This window comes from Sprattus sprattus (assembly GCF_963457725.1).
Source record: "Sprattus sprattus genome assembly, chromosome: 2".
Taxonomy (NCBI): Eukaryota; Metazoa; Chordata; class Actinopteri; order Clupeiformes; family Clupeidae; genus Sprattus; species Sprattus sprattus.
The window spans coordinates 21,195,046-21,216,477 of NC_137921.1; the positions used below are offsets into that span (position 1 = coordinate 21,195,046).

Below are 21,432 nucleotides of genomic sequence, written 5' to 3' on the forward strand. Positions count from 1 at the left end.
GGGGCAAAAAGGATAGGGGAGAACATGGCTTCATAAAACATTAATTAATCTATCTATCTGACTGTCTGGCACTCCCTTTTCTAGTCTTTCTCTCTTTCTTTCTATCCCCCCTCTCCACCCCTCTATCTCTCTCTCCCCCTGCCTCCATCCCTCTGTCTGTCTGTAATAAAACTTGCAGCCTTTTCCCTCTCCAAGGCTCCTCTCTTCTCTGTGAGCTCCTCTGTGGGGATTGATGCCCCAGCTTTGATGAAGTGTCTTAATTCAACAGAGAGGAGGCTGTAATAAACACACACAATCATGCCCCCTGCTGTCACACACACTCTCTTATGGCACTCTTGTACCCTGACCTCGAGTGTGTGTGTGTGTGTGTGTGAACTTCTGCAAGAGAAAGTGGTTTTGTGAGTGACTGAGTGTAGGCTTGAGTGTGTGCATGTGTGATTGTGTGTGTGTGAGAGAGAGAGAGAGAGACAGCGTGTGTATGCGCATGTGCATGTGTGTGTGGACGCGTGTGTGCATGTGTTTGTGTACGCGCTTGTGTTTGTGTACGCGCATTTGCATGTGTGTGTGTGTACAAGTGCATCTAACTTATATGCAGACTCTCTGACCGCAGAGTCTCTACCAGACACACTGTGCTCACAATTCCACTTCTCCACAGGAACGGAGAGAGAGGAGCAGAGTGAGAAAGTCAGACACTTAGCCTAAGAGGGGTACATGCACTCTCTCTTGCCCCTCTCTTACCCCCTCTCTTGCAAGCATGTTCACATACTGATATGGTATCTCAGTTTCTTTTTCTTTCAGTCCCTCCTACCTATACAGACACAAAGAGCATCCAGGAGTGACAGTTTGTAGGATGAAATAAAACTCAAGGGGATCCTGGCAGTAAAAATGGAGGGATCCCATCTGTCTTGGCTGGTCCTAGGAGACGTGTGACAGAGGAAAAATCTTAAGAACAGAAGAAAAAGGAACGGAAGATCACCAAACAATGGCAGGAAGTAGAAGCAGAGAGGCTGAACTGGAGGAGCAGGAGAAAAGCTACTTATAGACATGTGGATAGACACTATATACAGTACGTTAGAGTGATTCTGTGTAGCGTTGACCTTGCAGTAGGTCATTGAGGGATCTTGTGTCCCTAACACAAGGGATTTAACATTGCATCCTGCACACTGCCTTCTTCAAGCAGACATCCATGTTTTTTTTTTAGTTCTTATTTAAAACCTAGGACACACACACACACACACACACACACACACACACACACACACACACACACACACACACACACACACACACGCACAGGCTTCCCTTGAGCAATTTGTAGGGTAAAATTGTTACCTAGCTGGGAGCAAGTGACAAGGCTCCCTCACGTTTAAGAAAGTGGGGATTTCTTCTTCTCCTTCAAGCAAAAGAAAAGTGGAACAAGGACAAGTAGGGCCCCTCTCTTCGTCATCCTGTCACACCGGTCACACACACACACACGGTTACATTTTTTTTACACCCTCCTTCATTGCCTCTTACTCATTTTCTTTAGAGCATCCATTTAAACTCCATTTAAACTCATTTGAGTTGGCTCTTCGTGCACCAGTGTCTTGTGTCTATTTTTGAAAGTACACTCTTTTAGGAGCATAATAACAACATATGATGTGGGATTATGACATTCCTTTCGTAAAAGCATCCGCTTCTCTGTTGAGCCATTGATCGTTCTTCAGTACTTTGACAGAATGTCTCGTTTTATATTTGGGCCACATTTGATTCAGTCCATCTGCCAGACCCACTGAAAAGCTGAGATCTTTGTGCCAGGAATGACTGAAAAGACTTGAATAGATGCTGTTCTCAACCAACAACATCTTATAGAAAAACTTTCCAACCCGAACCTCACAATGAATGTTGACAAAAGCCTCCTCAAAAGGAGGTCTGTAAAACGCTTGCTTTTTTAGGATAATGTATGTCTGTGCACCAGTTCTTGTGTACCTTACACTACCTGTTTGGGTGGGTGGCATCCATTATTTTAACCCAAGGCGGGATCTAGAGGTGGGCAATGGTGATCCAAATGTCTGCTCTGCATCCCCAAATTATTGAACTTTATTCTGTTGCCACTATTACATTAGCCCCGTTTTAATTACCTGATAGTGTTTTAAAGTGTCCTGTAGAAATTTCCTGCGTAAATATTTAATATGACCCATAGGCATGTCTTAAATGCATGGCATTGATAAATGAATGAGAACATCTATAGTTATAGCTATAGTTACTGCACAGATACATTGAAGGAACCAGTGGAGATGGACCAGATTGACGTACTGCCTTTCAAGAGACTCTTGCTACATTGCACCTTCCTTACAGTAGGCTAACAAGAAGCAACAATATTAAATCAGAATAAAAAAAAAACCTGCTATAAGAGGGTAGGTAACTTTCCCTGTAGGGTAATACCAGCATTGAGCATTGTGGTAATCAGATTTCCTTATATAGTTATAGTTAAAGTATTCACAAGATGTTATTGTCCAAAGTTACTTACAAAAACATTAGGTACAAATCAGTAAACACATCAATGAGAAAATGAATAGGAAGCATAATGAAATTAAAGTTATAATTGTAGAATGAGTAATAATAATACAAATAATTATAATAATAAATATAGCTGCAAGCAGCGATGGCGGTTTCCTCCTCCAGACATCGCGAACCAAATGTATTTTTGTGACAATTTGTCATTGTATAGAAAGATCCATGCTGCAGACTTGCCAATGGGATATTACATTTCAAATGCATTACTTTGAAGATCCTCAAGGGCCATGGCTTCAAGCTAAGAGTGAGAAGGGGTGTGGTCATCCCTACATTTCCTTAAATGTTGTGTGTGTGTGCTTGTGCGTGTCAAAGGAGCCTGTCCCTGTGTGTGTGTGTGTGTGTGTGTGTGTGTGTGTGTGTGTGTGTGTGTGTGTGTGTGTGTGAGAGAGAGAGAGAATCTGGAGCACACACGCGCAAAGGAGCCGAGAGAGAGAGACCTTCTACCGAAAATCACCCTAGAAATTAGCCAAGCATGCATGTTTCAAATATTCACCAAAAATCCACTTTTCATCTTACAGTCAACTTTTTTTCAGATTTGTGTACTTAACATTCTCAAGTGTCTTCACATGAACTTGTGATTGAATCAGAGTATCACTTTTTGACCTGTTGATGTGTAAAGCATTATTTTAGCGTTAACAATGTATCCAATTTGCTTTGTATCAATCATTTTTGAAGATATGAAGTTGCCTTTTCACATGGGAACATGTTGTAGAGTCTTCCAGTGACATATCAAGTTTGGTGTTGATTTCACAAAGATTTGCCAAGATATGACTTCACTTCCTGTTTGGCGACTTTTCAGCTGAATTTGAGTGGCTGTACAGAACAAACGGTTGTGAGGATCAAAATTCTGTTGATAACTTTTGTGAGGCTAGGTCTGAAGATCATCTCTGGTGATTTTGATGAAGATTTGTCAAAAATTGTAGGAGGAGTAGGCTTTCAAAGGTTTTTGATAAAACCGGAAATAGCGGAAAATCTATATAACCGGAAATTGACGCCATGGGGTGGGTTTAATTCTTCTTGATCCAGGGAATCCATTGGCGCATCATTTTTGAAAATCAGTCACACGGTTCAAAAGTTGCGTGTGTTACAAAAGTCCAACTTTGACCTGTTGGTGGCGCTAGAGTGGTGTAATGAGAGCCATGAAACTTGGTGTGAATGAAGAAAGGACTGTCCTTAATGAGTGTGCCAAATTTCACAAAAAGTTACCATATGGTTCTAGGGGCTGCCATTGACTCCCATGGTACAAGAATAATAATAATACCTACGATAACAATAGGTTACCTCCTACCGGAGGAAACCTAATAATATATTATAATAATAATATACCAAATACAAAAACTATTAAAATACTAAAATATTTTAAAGTGTGCCTTAAACAAATAAAAAAAAATGCTGTTTTTGAACACTTTTTGAATGTACTGCTGGAACGGACAGCACTAGGTAGGTCATTCCACCACGTGGTACCACGAACCAAAAGAGTCTTGACTGTGATCTCTTGCTGCTGAGAGAAGACAAACACAACAGTTGCTCATCGGAGGAGTGAAGTTGTCAGGAGGGGGAATAGAGCTGAATCATAAATAGTCTGGTGCCGATCCAGTGGCTGGTCTTGGGTGAGAGTGAGAGATCCAAATTTGATTCTAGCAGCTACAGGAAGTCAGTGAAGGGTGACTAGCAGAGTATACCATGCATGCAGGCTTTCTAAAATTGAATTGCTATAGTCTAGTTTAGAAATAACCTGCACAAGAAGTTGTGTACCATATTGTGTGAGAGAAGGTCTGTTCTTCTGAATAGTATTTGTGTGAACTGACAAGACCTCTGGACAGAAGCTATGCTCAGAGAAATTAAGTTAGTCATCAATCATAATAGGTTTTCTACCGTTTTAGTTGGGTTCAATTCAGATGAGCCAAGTTGGATGTTAATATTTGATGGGATAGCTTGGCTGGGAATGCACACTGAACGAACATCCACTGAGGTACGATTCAAACCAGCTGTGTGCTCTCCCTTAAATACCCAGTTCTGACAGCATAGAGAGGAAAATGTCATGGTTCACTTTGTAAAAGGATTTTGACAAGTCAAATGAGAACTAATGTCTGAGCAGAGGCTTTTGTGACTCTCAATGCTTCAATCACAGATAAAAGAGCAGTATCAATAAAATGACTCTTAAAACCAGCCTTAGCAAATTAAATCAGAAACTTGCTTGAAGACAACCTTTTCATATTTGACAAAAAGGGAAGATGGGAGACATGTCTATAATTCTTCACATCAGATGGGTTAAGTGAAACTTTCTTAAGCAAAGGAGTAACCTGTGTCTGTTTGAATGATATAGAAAAGTTCTCAAACTGAGTGAACATTGAGTACATCCGCGGGTAGCAGGTAAAATTGTAGGCGAGATAGGATAGACTGGAGAAGGGTGGTTGGTTTAGAAGACATGTCGTAAGACGACTACATTGAAGAATCTGAGATATTTCCTCCTTATTGAGAGGTAAGAATGAATTCAGTGATGCTCCAATGTTGAGACCAGGTAAAAGCCGTTTAGAAGGATCTGAGAATTGTACACTCCTGGCGGCAACTTTTTCAGTCTAGAAAGTCGTAAATGTCATCAGCAGAGAGAGAGAGGAAACTGACCTCCGTTCGACGGGCATTGTCAACCTTTTCTTTTAAAATGGGTAGAGTAGATGTATCCAAGGAAAAACACTCATTGCTTGAGAGACTTCTGAGGTTATGACGAAACAAGGAGTAGGATTAAAAACGTATTGATGCGCATAGTAGAATGGTTTAGACTAGAAATTCAAATAAGGAAAATCTGATTAATCCATGTTTCCATTTGCCTTATCCAACAAAACACCCCAAATCCTGATTTAAATAAGTCGCTCTCTAGATAGATTAAACGTGTCACAAAAATACTTCAAGACTTAAAATATGATAATGGAAATGTGAAAAATTATAAATAGTGAGTATTTTGAGGCTGAAGTAGCCTAAGCGCTCACACCTCTATTAGAATCTTAACCTATTCCTCATGTGCAAATCATTTTGAATACGTTTACAGAGTACAGCAAAACTAGGAAAACAGCTCATCACTGTAGTATAGTCCACTGTGTGAAAAGGTACCTATCAAAAATTTGTAGTCTGGATCTGGGACTGTATTCAACAATTGATCTTTGTGAAGGGTATTTCCTGGCTGGATGTATGATGGCTACAGATCAGATTGTTGGTCTCTACCCATTATGAGAGATGCACTGGGCTGGCAGGTATTATGTCCCTTATCCCTCTCCATCTTTACTCCATTCCTTGAATGTTAGTGGACATATACTGTAAGTCACTGTAGACAAAATCAGAAAGATATCTTACCTTTACAAACGCATTTTGACTTAAGAGATGAGAATCACAAATGGTTTCAACATGATGATGTTGTATGTTGGTAAAGTCCCTTGCATCTGGTCTCCATAGTGGCGATGATGGGAGGACAGTGTTCCTTAACATAAGTAGTAGAATTTTTATTTAAAATTAAAAAGATCTATTGTGGGTCTCTTTCTTTTCTTCCTTTCGCGTCCTCTCTCTGCTCTTCTCTTTGTCTCTGTATCCTTCCTATATTATATCAATACACATTCACTCTATTCTCAAACACCATTCCTCCGTGCCTCTCTGCCTTTTTCTACCCCTACTTTCATTTTTGAAAGTAGAGTTACAAACTCCCATCCAAAGTGAGATTGTTATGCAGACCCTGCGATGCTGCTGTAGATTTAAAAATTCATTAAGCTTTTGAAAGTGGAGCGCAGTCTCACAGAATTGGGTATTGTCTTGGAGAGAATTTAGCAATTGGTGAGTGCGCGTGTGTGTGTGTGTGTGTGTGTGTGTGTGTGTGTGTGTGTGTGTGTGTGTGTGTGTGTGTGTGTGTGTGTGTGTGTGTGTGTGTGTGTGTGTGTGTGTGTGTGTGTGTGTGTATTTGTGTCTGAGCTTATGTGTGTGAATGCATAGGGCTCAGCCCTATGCCCCTGTGAACCAATTTACCCATGCCAGTTGCTAAGACACGTTCCGAGCGCAGCTATCTGTATCTGCTCTCACTTTAATTAACCTTGCATAATTAAGTGGGTTGGAGAAGCACGTTTACGTGACCCTTTGGTGGAGCGTGCCATCAATGCTGAAGAAGGATGATTGTTTCCTCCATGCAAAGATGAACAGGAGCAGCAGCAGCTGGAAGAGGCGGAGGTGTCTTTCGTGTGGGACAGTCGAAGTCTCTCAGATGGGTGTTGGGGGTCATCCTTTCAAGCTGAAATTGGTTGGAGTAGAAGAAAATTGGCAAACTTGAGTTTTCAGTGGGGGCGGTGAAAACACATTATCATTGGGGCAAGATGTTCCCTTTTTCTGAAAGTAACATCCCGGCCGGCTGGACTTTCCATTTTTGTTAGAATGTTTTTTTTTTCCAGCCTGTCAGTTGACGCCCAGATGAGTCTGGCAATTGAGCTATGGATCTACGGATAAGAGTTAAACTGTCTATGCTAACAGTTTTTTTTTTGCGAGAAAAGATCTTCTTATCATTTAAAAAAACCTGAGTGAACTTGTTCGAGAAACGAATTTACAAAAGGCTTTTTTAGTTGTTTGCGCTACTTTTATTGAATTAAACTGTGTCAAAAGAGTCTGAGGTGGAATAGAAGGCAGAGGTAGTGAATACGAGAAGAATCTAACTGAACCTTTACCTCAGTTTCCCCAGGACTTCCAAGCAGACACTGGCTGCTAAAATATTTATCAGAGTCTTCTGAAACAGTGCTCATTGCAACTCTGCAGATGTAGTATTGAGAATCAGTCATGTATGTTTTTGTAGGTCAAGAGGTGATTGGAATGGGCTGGGAATGGCCCTAGCGGTGAGGATAAACTGTCACTATGTAAGGGTGGAGATAGCAGATGAGTTTTCCTATTTCTTTTCATCTTAATCGTCTCTGGAGGATTATATTGATGTAGAAGACTCAGGGAGAGGCAATCTGTAGAGAAAAACGAGGCTTGAAGAAAAAAGCTGAGGCTAAAAGTACAGTCATAGCACCCTGAAAGTCTGTATGTCTGTGTGCGTGTGTGTGTTGGTGTGAGTGCGTCTTGAGATTTAGCTCTTACACGATCATGCTTGTTCTTGCATTTTTTCCGTACGTCTTTTTGTCTGATCCGTCATGACCTTTGGTTGGAAGGATCTGGAAGGATCACTCCACAACTCTCTGACAGATAGATGTGTTTTCAGGCCATGGCTTCCCCTCTCTTCACCTCCCCTTTCCTCCCTGAATAATTTTGCTGGGCTTTGGAAAGTTGTATTAGTCTCTTACAATGCCCCTACCCTCAGGCAGATGCATCAGTACACCTGCAGGCCCAAACACAGACTGATAGTATCTTGTGCAGACATCACTCGGGGGAACCTGAATTCTTGCTGAGTTTTTTCGTTCTGGACAAGAGATGGAAAAGCGATAAGTCAGTTAAGGGAGGAGTCAGCTGGGACTGTGTTTTCTCATATCCTCCTCCCCGCTTGTGTTAAGGCACCCAGGGAGAAGCTAGAGGCCTCTCCTGCCATTGTGTAGCTGCAATATTGATGAGGGCGGCCTGGTCCTGTCAGAAGCCCCAGTAAAACCATTGTATTTTGCTTTTACTTTTTTCAACATTAATTGCGATCTAAGCTCAGGTCAATATGTTTTTCCAAATTAAACTTTTTTTAATGGAGAGCTGCGCCAGTATTCCTCGGTTAAGAATAAACACAGTGGCTAGCGCCAGGGTGCTTGTGAGATTGCCAGCACTGCCTCTGTCAATATCTCTGTGAAGGTTACCTTGCATATTGATACCACTCCTCAATCTTCTTTTTGCTGATTGCGCCAAGCCTCGCAGGCTGAAATATCCTGCCATCTGTCTCACTGGCATTGGCTGGCTGATGAGATGAGATGAGATGAGAGCCACACCACTGAGATAGCCTTCAAATCCAGCTAGTCACTGCAGGCGATGACCTTGTCGAGTGACAGAACCCCTCTCACCTGAGGTACTGCCCTGGATCATCTCCTCTGACTGAAGGGTCAGTCTCTCTCTTGCTCTCTCAATTTCAGCTTCACTTCAAAGTTGTATTGACAAATTCTTATGTTGTCAAAGCATGCATGGACATACAGTACATATAGATTCATAAACCTAATCTCTCTCTCTCTCTCTCTCTATCTCTCTCTTTGTCTGTCTCTCTCTTTCTCTCTCTCAACAATTTTTTTGTGGCAATCCTCGGAGAATGTATTAATCAATAGTTAACGCTGGCAACAAGGACACGGTGGCTTTATCGACTCTTCAGCTTACTTTTCGGTTCTGTTTTAGTTCGATAACACCTGCAGGACAGGCTCTTGGCTTCCCTCAACACAGAGAGGATAAAAGAACACATGAAAGAATGATTCACAGTCGCTGTTTTTGCACTCACTAGACAAACCTTCATTGGCCTTTGTTCTCTAAACTCCTTTTTTTGGCTGTGTGAATGCTGCCTTACATGATTGAATTAGACTGAAATAGAGAACATTTCATAATCAAAGACTACGCCTTTAACTATATTTCAGATTTTATGTATGTATTTTCTCATATCGGCCTAATGACATTGGAGCATAAACACATCGATGTAGACACAATCTACTTTTCGGTAGTTGTGCTTTATAGAACTCTTATCAGTGGATGCACACATTACCTGTTTGATGCTGTTATTGATTTGTCACCATCGACTCACAGCCTCCCCTTGAGTGATTTCTATATTGCTGTGTCTGCTGCTGTCGCTCCCCACGGGCCGACGAGAATGGATCGAGCCGTCATTGTGGCTCCAGCAGAGACGGGGGGATCCATCATTGAGGCACGGGGGGATTTGAGGACACACTTGGCTGGCTCTTTTCCTCTGAATCAGTGCTCCCTGTCACCCCCTTGCTTTCATTAGGGGCTGAGAGCTCCATCAGTGGGGTGATTTATGGCCGTGATTTGGTCCCTCATCAGGGCTCTCTGGTCAACACCTCCCCATCCATATTAAGATGGGGCGTTTACGTGCCCTGACTAGGCTTGGGCTGACACACAGGGAGATTGTTATTTGGTTCAGTGTCATGTTCAAGGTGAGAGAAATTTGCCGTTGATTAACATAACTGGTCAATGCACGCACGCGTTTGGTCTCCAATCATGTTTCTTCATTACATAAAAACAGAACATGTACAGCATAAGTCAATGAGCGAATGAGTTATGTTAAGAATAAATGTGTCAAATAAGTCTTTAAATTATATAGCCCTGTTTCAAAGGTCAGGTTAAAGTGAAGCTGAGCTACTTATGGGCAGTTATCTCTTCAATAACGGCAGTGTCATGAAACCTTGACGTGATTTTCTGCTCTGCTTTCCAACGGGACACAATGAAACTAAATAACACACTGCCTGGAAGGATTTTGTGTGATAGCTTTGAGGTGTGGAATAAAAAAAAGAAACAGGAAATGGGGCCAGGTGTCCCAAATTCTGCCTGTTTAAAAATGTGTTGAGTGCTGTCACCTCTATCTCTGTATATCTCTCTCTCTCTTTCTCTCTCTGTCATGAATGCTTGAAACCTCTTATTTTTTCTTGCCTGACTGCCATGTAAATCCGCAGCAGTGGGCATATTCATTTAGCAGAAAACCCTTTTCTCTGGCACAGAATGTTAAAAGTTGTGCAGCATTTCCCTGTCAAGGTGAAATACAAACCTGCTGCTGTGTCTATAGGGGAGGAAGAGTGAGTTAGCGATTCATTTTCTTCTCCTCCTGAAGCGTTTGACAAGCGGAAAGGCTTTAAAGAGCAGTGAATCTCAGCCTTTCGCAGTCAGTAATTCAGTAATCAATTCAGAAAAAAAACTATTCGTTCCACCTCAATTTGCTTTTTTCCTGCTCTCTCTCTTCTTTCTCCATGTTGTGGCGGATAAATGTTTTTTCTGTCACCATCTGTTGAATAAAACGGATACCTTGTTTCATGTGCTGAGGCATCTGTTTTCCATTACCTTCTCATTTAGAACTCCTGCAGCTTTTCATTTCACGGGACTTTTCTTTCTTTCTTTATTAGTCTTTTTCTTTCTTTCTTTATCCCACCCCTCCAGGCTAGGAACAGAACATACTGTTGTTTATGCTCAGTCAGAGGGAGACTCTTTCCCTCTCTTCGTCTGTCCAGCAGTGACTGAGCATAAACAACAGTATGTTCTGTTCCTAGCCTGATTGGAGCAGAGAAAAGCCCTGCAGGTCCAGAAAGCGCTGATGCTCAGTCATGTTGCTGAAGGGGTTAGCACTTCAACCCCAAAGCATTTTGGAGAGCGTGGAGAGAGTTTGGCTCGCGAAAAAAAAGCGGATGTTGTTATACAGAGCATCCTGGCGGTCTGCAAATTGAGTGCTTTGATGGACCACATTTAGTGAACAGATCCGACACAACAGCAAGAGTGTGTGCATGTGTTTGTGTGTCGTCTTTGTGGGTTTCTGTGTCTCTGTGTGCAAAGCTACATTGTGGATCTGTAATCAGAAATGGTGTTCTTTGTAATGAGAGTTTTACCTTATTATTCTCCTCCAGATATTTACTTCTGTTGCTCTTTTGAAACTGAACACTGGGAGCCACACTGCCATAAGTGGATGACATTGTGTATCTTGAATAATCCTTTGCTTAAAGAAAACGTTTATTTTTTTCTATCCTGTTAAAGAAATGATTTGAATGCAGATTATTGTGTCTACTCAGAATTTCCCATGGAAACTATTTAAGGTAACCGGTTTTAATGTAAATGAAATTAGTGCAAAATTGGAAGTGAAATATGGATGATAATTATTCATTCATTAATCCCACACTTGTGGAAGGCTTTTGTAATTTAGTTTCCTTTATCTTGCTAATTATACAGCCATCGAATGGAAAAGGCTGAATGTTTATTTGTTAGGGTAGAATGAAATTGCCGTGGAATTGCACTGGAATTCTCTGTGTTCAACTGATAATGTGGTGTCATTGCTATCTTTCATTTGGTTTGTTATTTCCTAAATACTGATCGTAAGACTAAGATGTGATTGCAGTTTCTAAATGATTTGAACAAAGACTTGAAAGACTCTGTGAGCTATCTTTACATTATTGTTTAGTTTTAGCTCCAATTACAACTATTACTAGTACTATTATAGCGACAGAGAAAAAAAATGGCAGACAACATGGAGCTGTTTTTATTTCTTAACAGTTGTTATAAAATGTTAATGTTGGCAGATAATTCAGAATGATTGCTCACCATAACCACAGCAGCGTTATCCTAAGGTAGAACTGTCAGATTGGATTTGTCCTACTTAGTCAGGCTTTTGCGTCTCTTCCCAACAGACTGTGATTTTGCTCAGCTCAAGATGGATATACTTGTGAACAAAACATGACATTTATTAAGTATTTATAACAGAGCCCAAATGTCACAGCCAATAAGTCTCTGTCCTTTCGAACAGGAGTGACTATTAATATTTCCTGAAAGAACTGTCTGTTTGGTCACTGGTTGTGATTTTAGTGCTGTCAACTCTATCAATATCTGAAGCTTCCATTTCCTTTTGTTGTTTTTTAGGGAGTCTAAAGGGGGCAACCATTGTGGACGCCTTGGACAGCCTCTACATCATGGAGATGTATGATGAGTTTGATGCTGCCACGGACTGGGTGGAGAAGAACCTTGACTTCAACATGGTAAGAATGGTTTGTGTTGTCCATTTGTATGTAATATTGTAGTCTGTCCATTGTCTGAGTCAGAGGCTCTTAGCCCTGCTACTGAAGCCCCTCTGCCTATCTTCTTTCTATCCCTCCTCCAAGCCTAATTAGAATCTTGGTAATTATATTGCTCGTTATTAGCTAAAGATTGTTCTTTCAGCTACTCAAGAGTGCTACTGACCAGGGCTGCATTTCCAGATAATAGTGTCTCTTAGCGTTTTACAAAGACTCAAAAGGAACTAACTAAAGTTGTTTACTTTTCTACGCGTTCGAAAAACAAGCTCTTAAATGTTCTCCTAAGTGAAACCTCCCTTTGTATACCTTGTACATATCCATGTTTCTGGAAACTATTTATGTCATTCATGTAGGTTTGAACATGAGATGAGTGTGATGGGCATGACTCAGTTTGGAGTGCATGTGATCATTATGAGAAGGAACATCAACAAATACTATGCCAAAATAAACAAAGTCTTTAAGCTGCATGTCTCTAATAGGTTTGTATTTGCAACTTTCACTCCAGTCTGTAAAACCCCATCACCAACCTGCACTTTCACTGCCCTGCTGACCAGTTGTCCAAAAGCACTCACTGCCCTCTGTTTTGCAAAAGCACTATCTGAATGGCATAACAGTGGCGGTAAAGATAATTAGCACACACTTTTATCCAAAGTGACGTATTTTAACTCAAGGAATTTGGGAATTGAACATGGCACTTGCGCATGTAGAGCGTCAATGCCATCCACTGCATCACCGCACCTAGAGTGCGGACCGTTATCCAAGATGAACTATTTGTATGAATGAATATATCAAATGAACGGTTTCAATGTTATTATAAAATAACATTGAGCATAAATACTTAATATTAATATGTGTATGCATGTTATTGTAGCAGGCCTTTGCGCACCATGTATTGAACAAATTCACTGTCCTGAGAATCTTTCCTACACCGTATTTTCATTGACCAAACCATTGACCTTCTGAGTACCATGCAAAACTCAATCCCACAATCCCTGTTGGTACGGTACTCACAGGATTGACATGCTGATAAATCTGGTGTTCCATCTGTCACTCTGTCTGCTTTATTATACAGAAAATAACTACATTGGGGGAATGCTGATGTTTGTTCTCACTATAGATCTCATAAAGCTTGATACATACAGTATATAAACTTGACAATAGAGCACTGGAATCAGTTGGTCATATACTGTATAATAAGATTTGAATCACACCCACTCACAGTGTCTGGGTCTGTAACTGTACCTGAGTGTTGGGTGGTTCGTGTTGTGAAGCTGTAGCCTTGACTAAATGATGGAGCTGAACCTCCCTATGGAGGTGATGTGCGGCTGGTCTGCTGTTAAAGTGGAACTGAGAGAGGTAACCTTACATTCAGCCAGTGGTTTGGAGCACTTAGCAGCGCCCACACTACAGCTAGTGCCGCCAGGGCTGACTCATCAGTCTGGAGTGGCTTCTAGTGTGTGTGTGTGTGTGTGTGCGTACGTGTGTGCGTGCGTGCGTGCGTGTGTGCGTGCGTGCGTGTGTTTACTACCCTAAGTCAATATTGTGGAAATAATCATAAGCAATAAGGCGAGCTATGTATTTGGGTGAATGGGGTAAGTCTTAATTCTCACACACACACACATCTGATCCCTGAAGAGCTGTACCATGAATCCAGTTTATTATATTGCCTCCATCAAAGCCCCCCTGAAGTCTTCCCTCCAGAGATGTGTATTGTGGAGAGATGTTCCACCTGGCCCCTCCAGAGGGGTTTCCAGCAGCAGCAGCAGTAGCAGCAGCAGCATCTCCTCCGTTCCCTTCAGTGGCCTACAGGATGCAGCTGCCTTCATCTCCTTTAATGAGCCTCTCTGCCCTCAGCCTACGCCTCCTCTCATCAGCTCCACTCACTAAGGCTTGTAGGCCTGTGTGTTGCTCGTAGCCCTGTGTGTAGCTCGTAATGTCTTCTTTTTTAATTCTTTTTTTCCCCTCTCCGCTCCTTCAGAACTCTCCCTTGCTTTCTCCTTCTTTGTCTTTCCTGTTGCCTTATGTGGTATCTTTTCCCCTTATTTCCTCTTCATTCTCTTTTTATTTCTCTCCTACTTGTTTTGTCTTTGTGCCACAGGGCTCTCTCTCTCTCTCTGCTCAATGCCATCTTGCAGTCAGAAAGAGGAAGGCCAAACTTTAAGCTAATGCAGTCTTAAAGTAACACTATGGAGTTTCTGCAGCCCCCAGGTAGGGGGCTAGCCAACATAGCTATGACAATAACATTACAAAGAAGCCGACGCAAGAGCACCCATTACTAGCATCAATGTCCAAACGTGTTATAACAAGCTTGTTAACATCGCTAACGAGATGTCTTGCTAGCGGCTAAACTTAGCAAAACCTGTTGAAATTTGCTTACTTTGTTTATGACAAACTAGCGAGTCAACAACTTTCCTAACAGAGTCAAACATCAAGCAAGTGCAACACAAGACAAAGCAAGACTGCAACTTAGTTACTGAATAGTCCAGCAGAAAGTAACTCCCTGGCTGGTGGCTCCAGAAACTCCATAGTGTTAATTCAATTCCTGAGCCACTGGAGCATTTTATATACCCTCAAGTGAAGAGAAAGTGTACAAAACTTTTAACATTCATGGGAGAAAAGAAAACCTTGAGTCATTCTGCTTGATAAGACAGTGACCAATTGGGAAATTCGAATCTTTTGGGTCCTTAACCTCAGATGAATGACTGAAAAGAAAAGCAGATGACAGCAGAACTGGACAGGTTTTTTGTCTTTTTTTGAGGGAAAAAAATAGGAATAGAGGAAGGAGTTTTACTTCCACCACTTGACTGGGCTTTGATGTTCCTCCTCCTGGTGTCCCTCAGATCCCCCCTCCCTCTCTCTGCCTGTGAGGAGAGAACCGCTTCATTAGCCATTCTCAGCTAATCCAACACTCAGCAGGAGGTACTGAGTTTTTGTCCACTTGGGAAGAATAGGGAACGGAAAAAAGGTGTGTATGTGTGTGTGAGGAGGGCAGGTAAAGCAGAGGTGTGTGAGAGGCACTATTAATGATCAGAGGCAAACTTTTAATTGAAAGGCTTTTTGCTATGCTGCCCTCCAGCCATTCCTACAATGAAAGTGCCTGCAGAGGCCTCCAGGGAGTCGTGCATTAAGATTCGGCTCCAGCTCTGGAATGCAGAGCGATTCCACGTCCTGATAAAAGCCAGTGCTATCTTTCCCGTCCGCAGACACGTTGTTCCAGGAAGGGCCAGGATTTTTAAAAAGGATCCCCAATTGATTGGGGGGGGGGGGGGGGGGTGCTCTGAACTTTATGTTTTTTTTTGCCTGTATTAGAGGAATTGATATGGAGGATTTCCCAGTGATGTTACATATTTGAATCAAACCTTGTATGCAGCAGAGTGGTCTGAGTGCTCTTACTTGTTAGCGTGTCGCAGAACCAAAATAAAAAGGCCCGAAACAGTTCCCACATGAAACAGAGAGACTGAACAAGAACTCAGTGGTTAATCGCAACACAACAGGGAGACAAAATGGCACGCTTGTTTATCAGCTTCACTGTTCAAAATCCTGTTAACCCAAATGAATTATAATGACTGCACGCTGTTGATGCAGTTAACGTAGAAAGTGGTTCAAGTGTAATGAGATCTTAATCATAAGATTAATCATTACAAATAATCACGGCATGTCATGTTTCTGTATGCATAACTTATCACTGTCTCAGTAGACTTGGAAGGACTATAGATTGCTTATTGTCTCATCTCCCAGGAGTCATAATTTAAAGGGCCACATGTAGATTATTACAGATCTGTCTTTGTCATATTTTAATCTTCCAGTTGATGAAGAAAACAAATCAATGAATTTGGAAGAAATCTCACGGAGCCCTCTGCAAAGCTTTTCCTTACCCCTACCATGTTGAACTTTTAAGCATTATCCATTGAGTATTTAAGGTGTCTGTGTGCGTGTGTGTGTGTATGAGAGAGAGAGAGAGAGAGAGAGAGAGAACAACTTGGAGGGAGGGTTGAAGAGAGCGTGAGCACTGCTCACATAGCTTCAAACAGATCTCTGAACCTGTCAGAGTGACAGTGAGATAGCTGTAGGTACTTAAACTCCAACATAGAAGCATTAGTCATACACGAAAGGAATACTCAATACTCACACATACACATACACACACACACATACACACACACACACACACACACACACAAAATGTCTGGTTTGCAGCCGACAGTCATAAAACATCAGAAGGCCAAATTGTGCACATGTTGACTGTGGAATATAAAGGCATACTCCCAGCTCTGCTCGGAAATACTGTCAGCTCCACCTCTGGCCCTCCTGTGCACAGATTCAGAAAAAGTCCAACAAGTCCAACAAAGGCCTGCCATTCAACTGTGTAACTGTCCTAATTGTACTTGTTCAGTCAAATTCAAACTTTGCAGGCGTAGCTTTAGCAGCAGCAATGGTTTTAGCCGTGTGTGTGTATGTATGTGTGTGTGTGTGTGTGTGTGTAAGTGTGTGTGTGCGGCGTGGTGCTTGTGCTGTGGGTGGATGAGATGTGATGATGGAGTGGGTTGTGGTTGGTGATGAGGTGGTAATGGGCCTGTAATCTCTGCCTCTCCAGGCCCTCGTGTCCTCATGCAGAGCGCTGATTAGCTCGCCGCTGCTCCGCTCGCCCCAGCTGTGAGCCTCTTAAATCTTCCTAGGCTGGGCAGCTCAGGAGCACAGACCGTCACACCACGCTGCTCTCATCCTCCTCCTCTCCTCTCCTCTCCTCTACTCTCCTCTCCTCTCCTCTGCTCTTTTCTGCTCTTCGTCTCCTCTCCTCTCCTCTCCTTCTTTTCACTTCTCTGCTCTGCAGTTCTCTTCTTTCCTCCACTACTCACTTATACCTTTTCTCTCTTACATCTTGTCTCATCTTGTCTCTACCCTTTATTTCACTTCTCTTCTCTCTTACATTGTCCAGTCATTGCTGTTTACCATTGAAAAAAATAAATAGATTTTCGTGAAATTCAAATCTGTAAAAATCGGAGCGTAGGCCGTGCTTTTATGTTTACTTTAAGAATCTTCCAAGACGTGTCCTAAAAGTATACTTACATAGGTGGGCCTGTTTAGTCCAATTAGGTAGCACTCTGGATGCTCGTTATGAATGCTGAAATATCCATGAAATGGGCTTCAAGCTCTCTGGTGTTTTCGAGGCATGTCTGTAGATCTGGCTTCGTTACACTTTGTGCAAAACTTAGTGAGTGCCTGAGTGAGCCTGTATAGTATTCTCCACATCACCCTCCACTTCCCCAGAGGAGTGGCCAGAGGAGGGGGGAAGGAGCCTGAGGGGAACACCAGGCCTACTCTCACAGAGAGCCAGTCAGGCATGAAGAACTCACACTCTTTCATTCTACAACCTACAGGTTAGCTGAGGACTTTGAAAATAATCACGAGATGGTCTATTTCTGTAATGTATAAGCTCCTTAGAAGACATCAGTGCCAGGAGCAGGGCTATGTGGTCACATGAAATAACTCAAAGACTGACAATCTACCTAAGGTGGAGCGCTGATTTATTCAAGGTGGAGGGGAAACGGCTACATAAGTAACGTTTGTTACGTATTTCCTGAGAAATGGAACCGATAATTTACAAATAAAATGGCTGAAGGTATTCATGTATAAAATGGATGATACCACAGGCCAATGGCCATGTCAAAACTTAAGGATATTTGTACCACACTGATTTTAAAGTTGTATGAAATACTGTAAGTAAACAAAAAACAGTAAAAAAATTAATAAATCAAAAAGCCAGTAGGCATTCATGTTGTTTTGTCATGCATGTTCCATGTTTGACTTCACCGCCAAGCTGCATATAAAGATCTTGAGTGGGTGATGGATTGACTAGCTCATGAACACAGTAGCACTTTCTGCATTTTGTGATTAAGCAAGGCAGACATTAATTAATTTGCACAGTCTGCGTAAAGAAATCAAACTGGTTGTCCGACTAATACAATGCTAACACAGACAGCTGAAGTTGTGCTATTTTGGTCTGTTCAAGTGGAGCCTGTCTGTATAGGTGGTGAAAAGATTTAAATTATTCAGCCCTCTTTCCTTTATTGTGCTTCATTCAGAAGTTGAAGTCTACAAAAGAAACAGATTTAACAGGGTGTCCCTGAGGAGGCGTCCCCCTGGGACTGGAGACATGCTGGCCGGCCTGCTGAGTAACCACTGGATCATCTCAAAATAGCCATGCAAATGAACACATGTTATGAAATACAATGTCCCTGTTTCTTTCTCTGCACTGTCTGGGGGAAGCAGGCGACTCTAGGTGAAAATGCATGTAATTAAAAGCCTCCATAGATTACATTTTAAAGGGTTTTTAATGACTTATGTCACAGTAAAGTTGCTGTTTTTGCTAAATTCCTACCAACAGCCACAGTTGTAAGAAAGTTAAGTTTCTCAGTGGCCTCACATGCTGTATGTAACACAATGTTAGTTGCTGCTCCTCAGATATACAAAGCTATGTGCCTTAAATCTCCATCTAAAATGTGTGATTCATTTAAGTCAGGAATTATGTTTGGATTTACAATAATTTGTACTTGCAATGACAAGCTGAGCATTTTGTGTTTCACACTATCACACTACATCGACTTTAAATAAGCCTAGAGTGTAGTTATGTCTGTGAAAAAAAGATATTGTTATAGACATACAAAGATTCAAACCCTGAGCTGGCCACAAACACAAATACAAATAGTTTCTTTTACACACATTTGTAGCTACATGGCAGCTACATTGTACTAACATGTAGTAAATGTGTTACAACAGATGTGTTACAAATGTAGTATAAAGAGTCGGATCGCTTTCTGGGGCACTGAATCTGTAAGCTTGTTTAGTTGTATGTTTATGTCAGTTAGTGAGTGAGAGTGTGTGTGTGTGAGTGTGTGAGTGTGTGAGTGTGTGAGTGTGTGAGTGTGTGTGTGTGCGCTTGCGTGCCTGTCTGCCTGCCTGCGTGCGTGCGTGTGAGGGTGTGCAACATTTTCTCTGTAGACAAGTGAGACCCTTGTGTAGTCTCATAACCACAATGAAGAACATGAAAAAACTGAACGTAACAATGACCCCAGTTCTCTCTCTCTCTCTCTCTTTCTCTCTTTCTCTCTAGCGCTGTTTCCCTGTCTTGGTTTATCTCTCTAATATGCTCTCTCTCTCTTTGTTTTTATGTCTTTTCAGAATACAGAGATCTCGGTGTTTGAAGTGAACATTCGGTTTGTGGGGGGGCTGCTGTCGGCCTACTATCTCTCCGGCAAAGAGGTATGTGAACACATTTCCCCTCTCAATGCCAAATCTGCTGGTGCTCTATGGCTTCTCTCACATAAATATGCTCTAGTCCAGAACACAGGACTCTCTTCCTGTATTTACTTACTCCTGCTCCCACTCTTGCCCCAGACACATCTGACTTATACTGTAAGTGGGGATTTTTTTTGATTTCTTGTGGTTTAGTTGAGTTTTTCTATGTAAAAAGAAACCGAAACCAAGGAGAAAATGCTGATCATGACCAAAGCAAACAAACTAGAGGTATGAAAATGCCCTCATACAAACCACCCCAAAGATGGACTCAGGAAACCATGAGTGTGTTTATTCAGTTCTGTGTGAGTGTTTGTGTGTCTGTGCACATGTAATCCTCACAAGAATCAGCTGGTAATGTGTGTGTGTGTGTGTGTGTGTGTGTGTGTGTGTGTGTGTGCCTGTGCGTTTGTGCGTGTGTGTGTGTGTGTGTGTGTGTGTGTGTGTACTTGTCCAATCATGTCACCATTAGCTGGCGGCACCTCAGTGGAGGCTTATGGGCCAGTCAACCTGTTTGACCAGAGGGCCAGTGTCTTCCCCTCCCATTCTGCCAAAACAAACACAATCACACAGACGCACACACACAGACACACACACACACACACACACAGACACAGACACAGACACACACAGACACACACAGACACACACACACACACACACACACACACACACACACACACACACACACACACACACACACACACACACACAACCTCTTTGTATCCCTCTGGGTCTCTCTCTCCCACTCTCTTCTTCTCTCCTTCTCTGCCCCTCCGTCTTGTTCCATCTCTTCTGGCGAGCTCCACACTCCGGCCTGTGCACACAGCTCCTCTCTTACTCCCTCCAAGTGCTCTCTGAAGAGCTCCCCTTTCATCTCCTCGGCTTGAAATGGCACAAGACCAAGCTTGTAGGCCAGTGAATAAAGATGCTACTTGCACGTGTGTGTTACAGCTGAAGGACATAATGGATATTGGCCTGGTGAATCAAAACAGTGTGGAAGTTAGAAATGTTTTACTGCTGTTTTGTCCTCTTGTATGGGAAAATAGTCCGTTGTTGCCTTTTTAAATCAAATGCTTCGTATTATTATGTCTTATTATGGCCAAAACTACTTCAGGGGGCTACATTTCTTCTCAAGTTGAATGTGTGCATAGTTGAAGTTTGTACCATTCCTGCTGCCATTTAAGTTATTTGTATCTGTGCTGGGTACTCCACTGACCATTTACCTCTAAGACATTGCAAATACAGTATATTCCATCCATCAGTGGGATGGGCGGCTCTTCCAACCTACTCTATGCAGCGTGACCTTCTTGGCTATTCTAAAAATTAAACTAGAATTAGAACATTGTGAGGCCATAAGAGAGATGACAGCCCAAAGGGTGAAAGGTATGAAAGTGTCAGATAGAAGAATGGTTAAGAGAAAAGTGAGAAATCGAAGAGAAGAAGAGAGTATGAGAGGAGAGAAGAGGAGAGGAGAGGCTGAGGCTGAGTAAAGGAGAGGCTGAGGCTGAGGCTGAGGGAGCCCATAGGAGACACTGGTCTCCGTAGCCTGTGGTAAGAGTTTCAGGGCGACCCTCTAGGGTGGCTTAGAAGTCTTTCCTGAGGCTCTGTGGATCTCTCTTGAGATTCCTAATGCAGTGAAACTGCCTAAACCACTATGTGTGTCTTTTTCTTTCTTAGTTTCTCTCTGTCTTTCGATTTTCATCCTGCAGTTTTATCACAGGGCTTGGTGCTAGAGTCTCAGACCCCCTCATACTGGCCCCATCGATCTGCAGCACTGCTGCAGTAAACACTCTTTTTTCTCTCCTCTCTAAGCAACTCTGTTAATGACTCCTCTGGAGACTCCAGGAGAAAACGTCAGCAGATAAATAAAAACAGATCATGA

General features: G+C 42.2%; 1 protein-coding gene across 1 annotated transcript in view; it reads left to right on the forward strand.

The window, feature by feature from the left end:
- LOC308383028 (mannosyl-oligosaccharide 1,2-alpha-mannosidase IA-like) overlaps positions 1 to 21,432 on the forward strand; it is a gene marked incomplete at both ends in the record, with an annotated part of 141,892 nt that overhangs the window by 44,110 nt on the left and 76,350 nt on the right. Inside the window, 2 exons of the mRNA XM_080860607.1 lie at positions 12,103 to 12,218; positions 19,434 to 19,514. Coding sequence (XP_080716733.1) covers positions 12,103 to 12,218; positions 19,434 to 19,514 — 197 coding nt within the window. The remainder of the gene's footprint in view (positions 1 to 12,102; positions 12,219 to 19,433; positions 19,515 to 21,432) is intronic.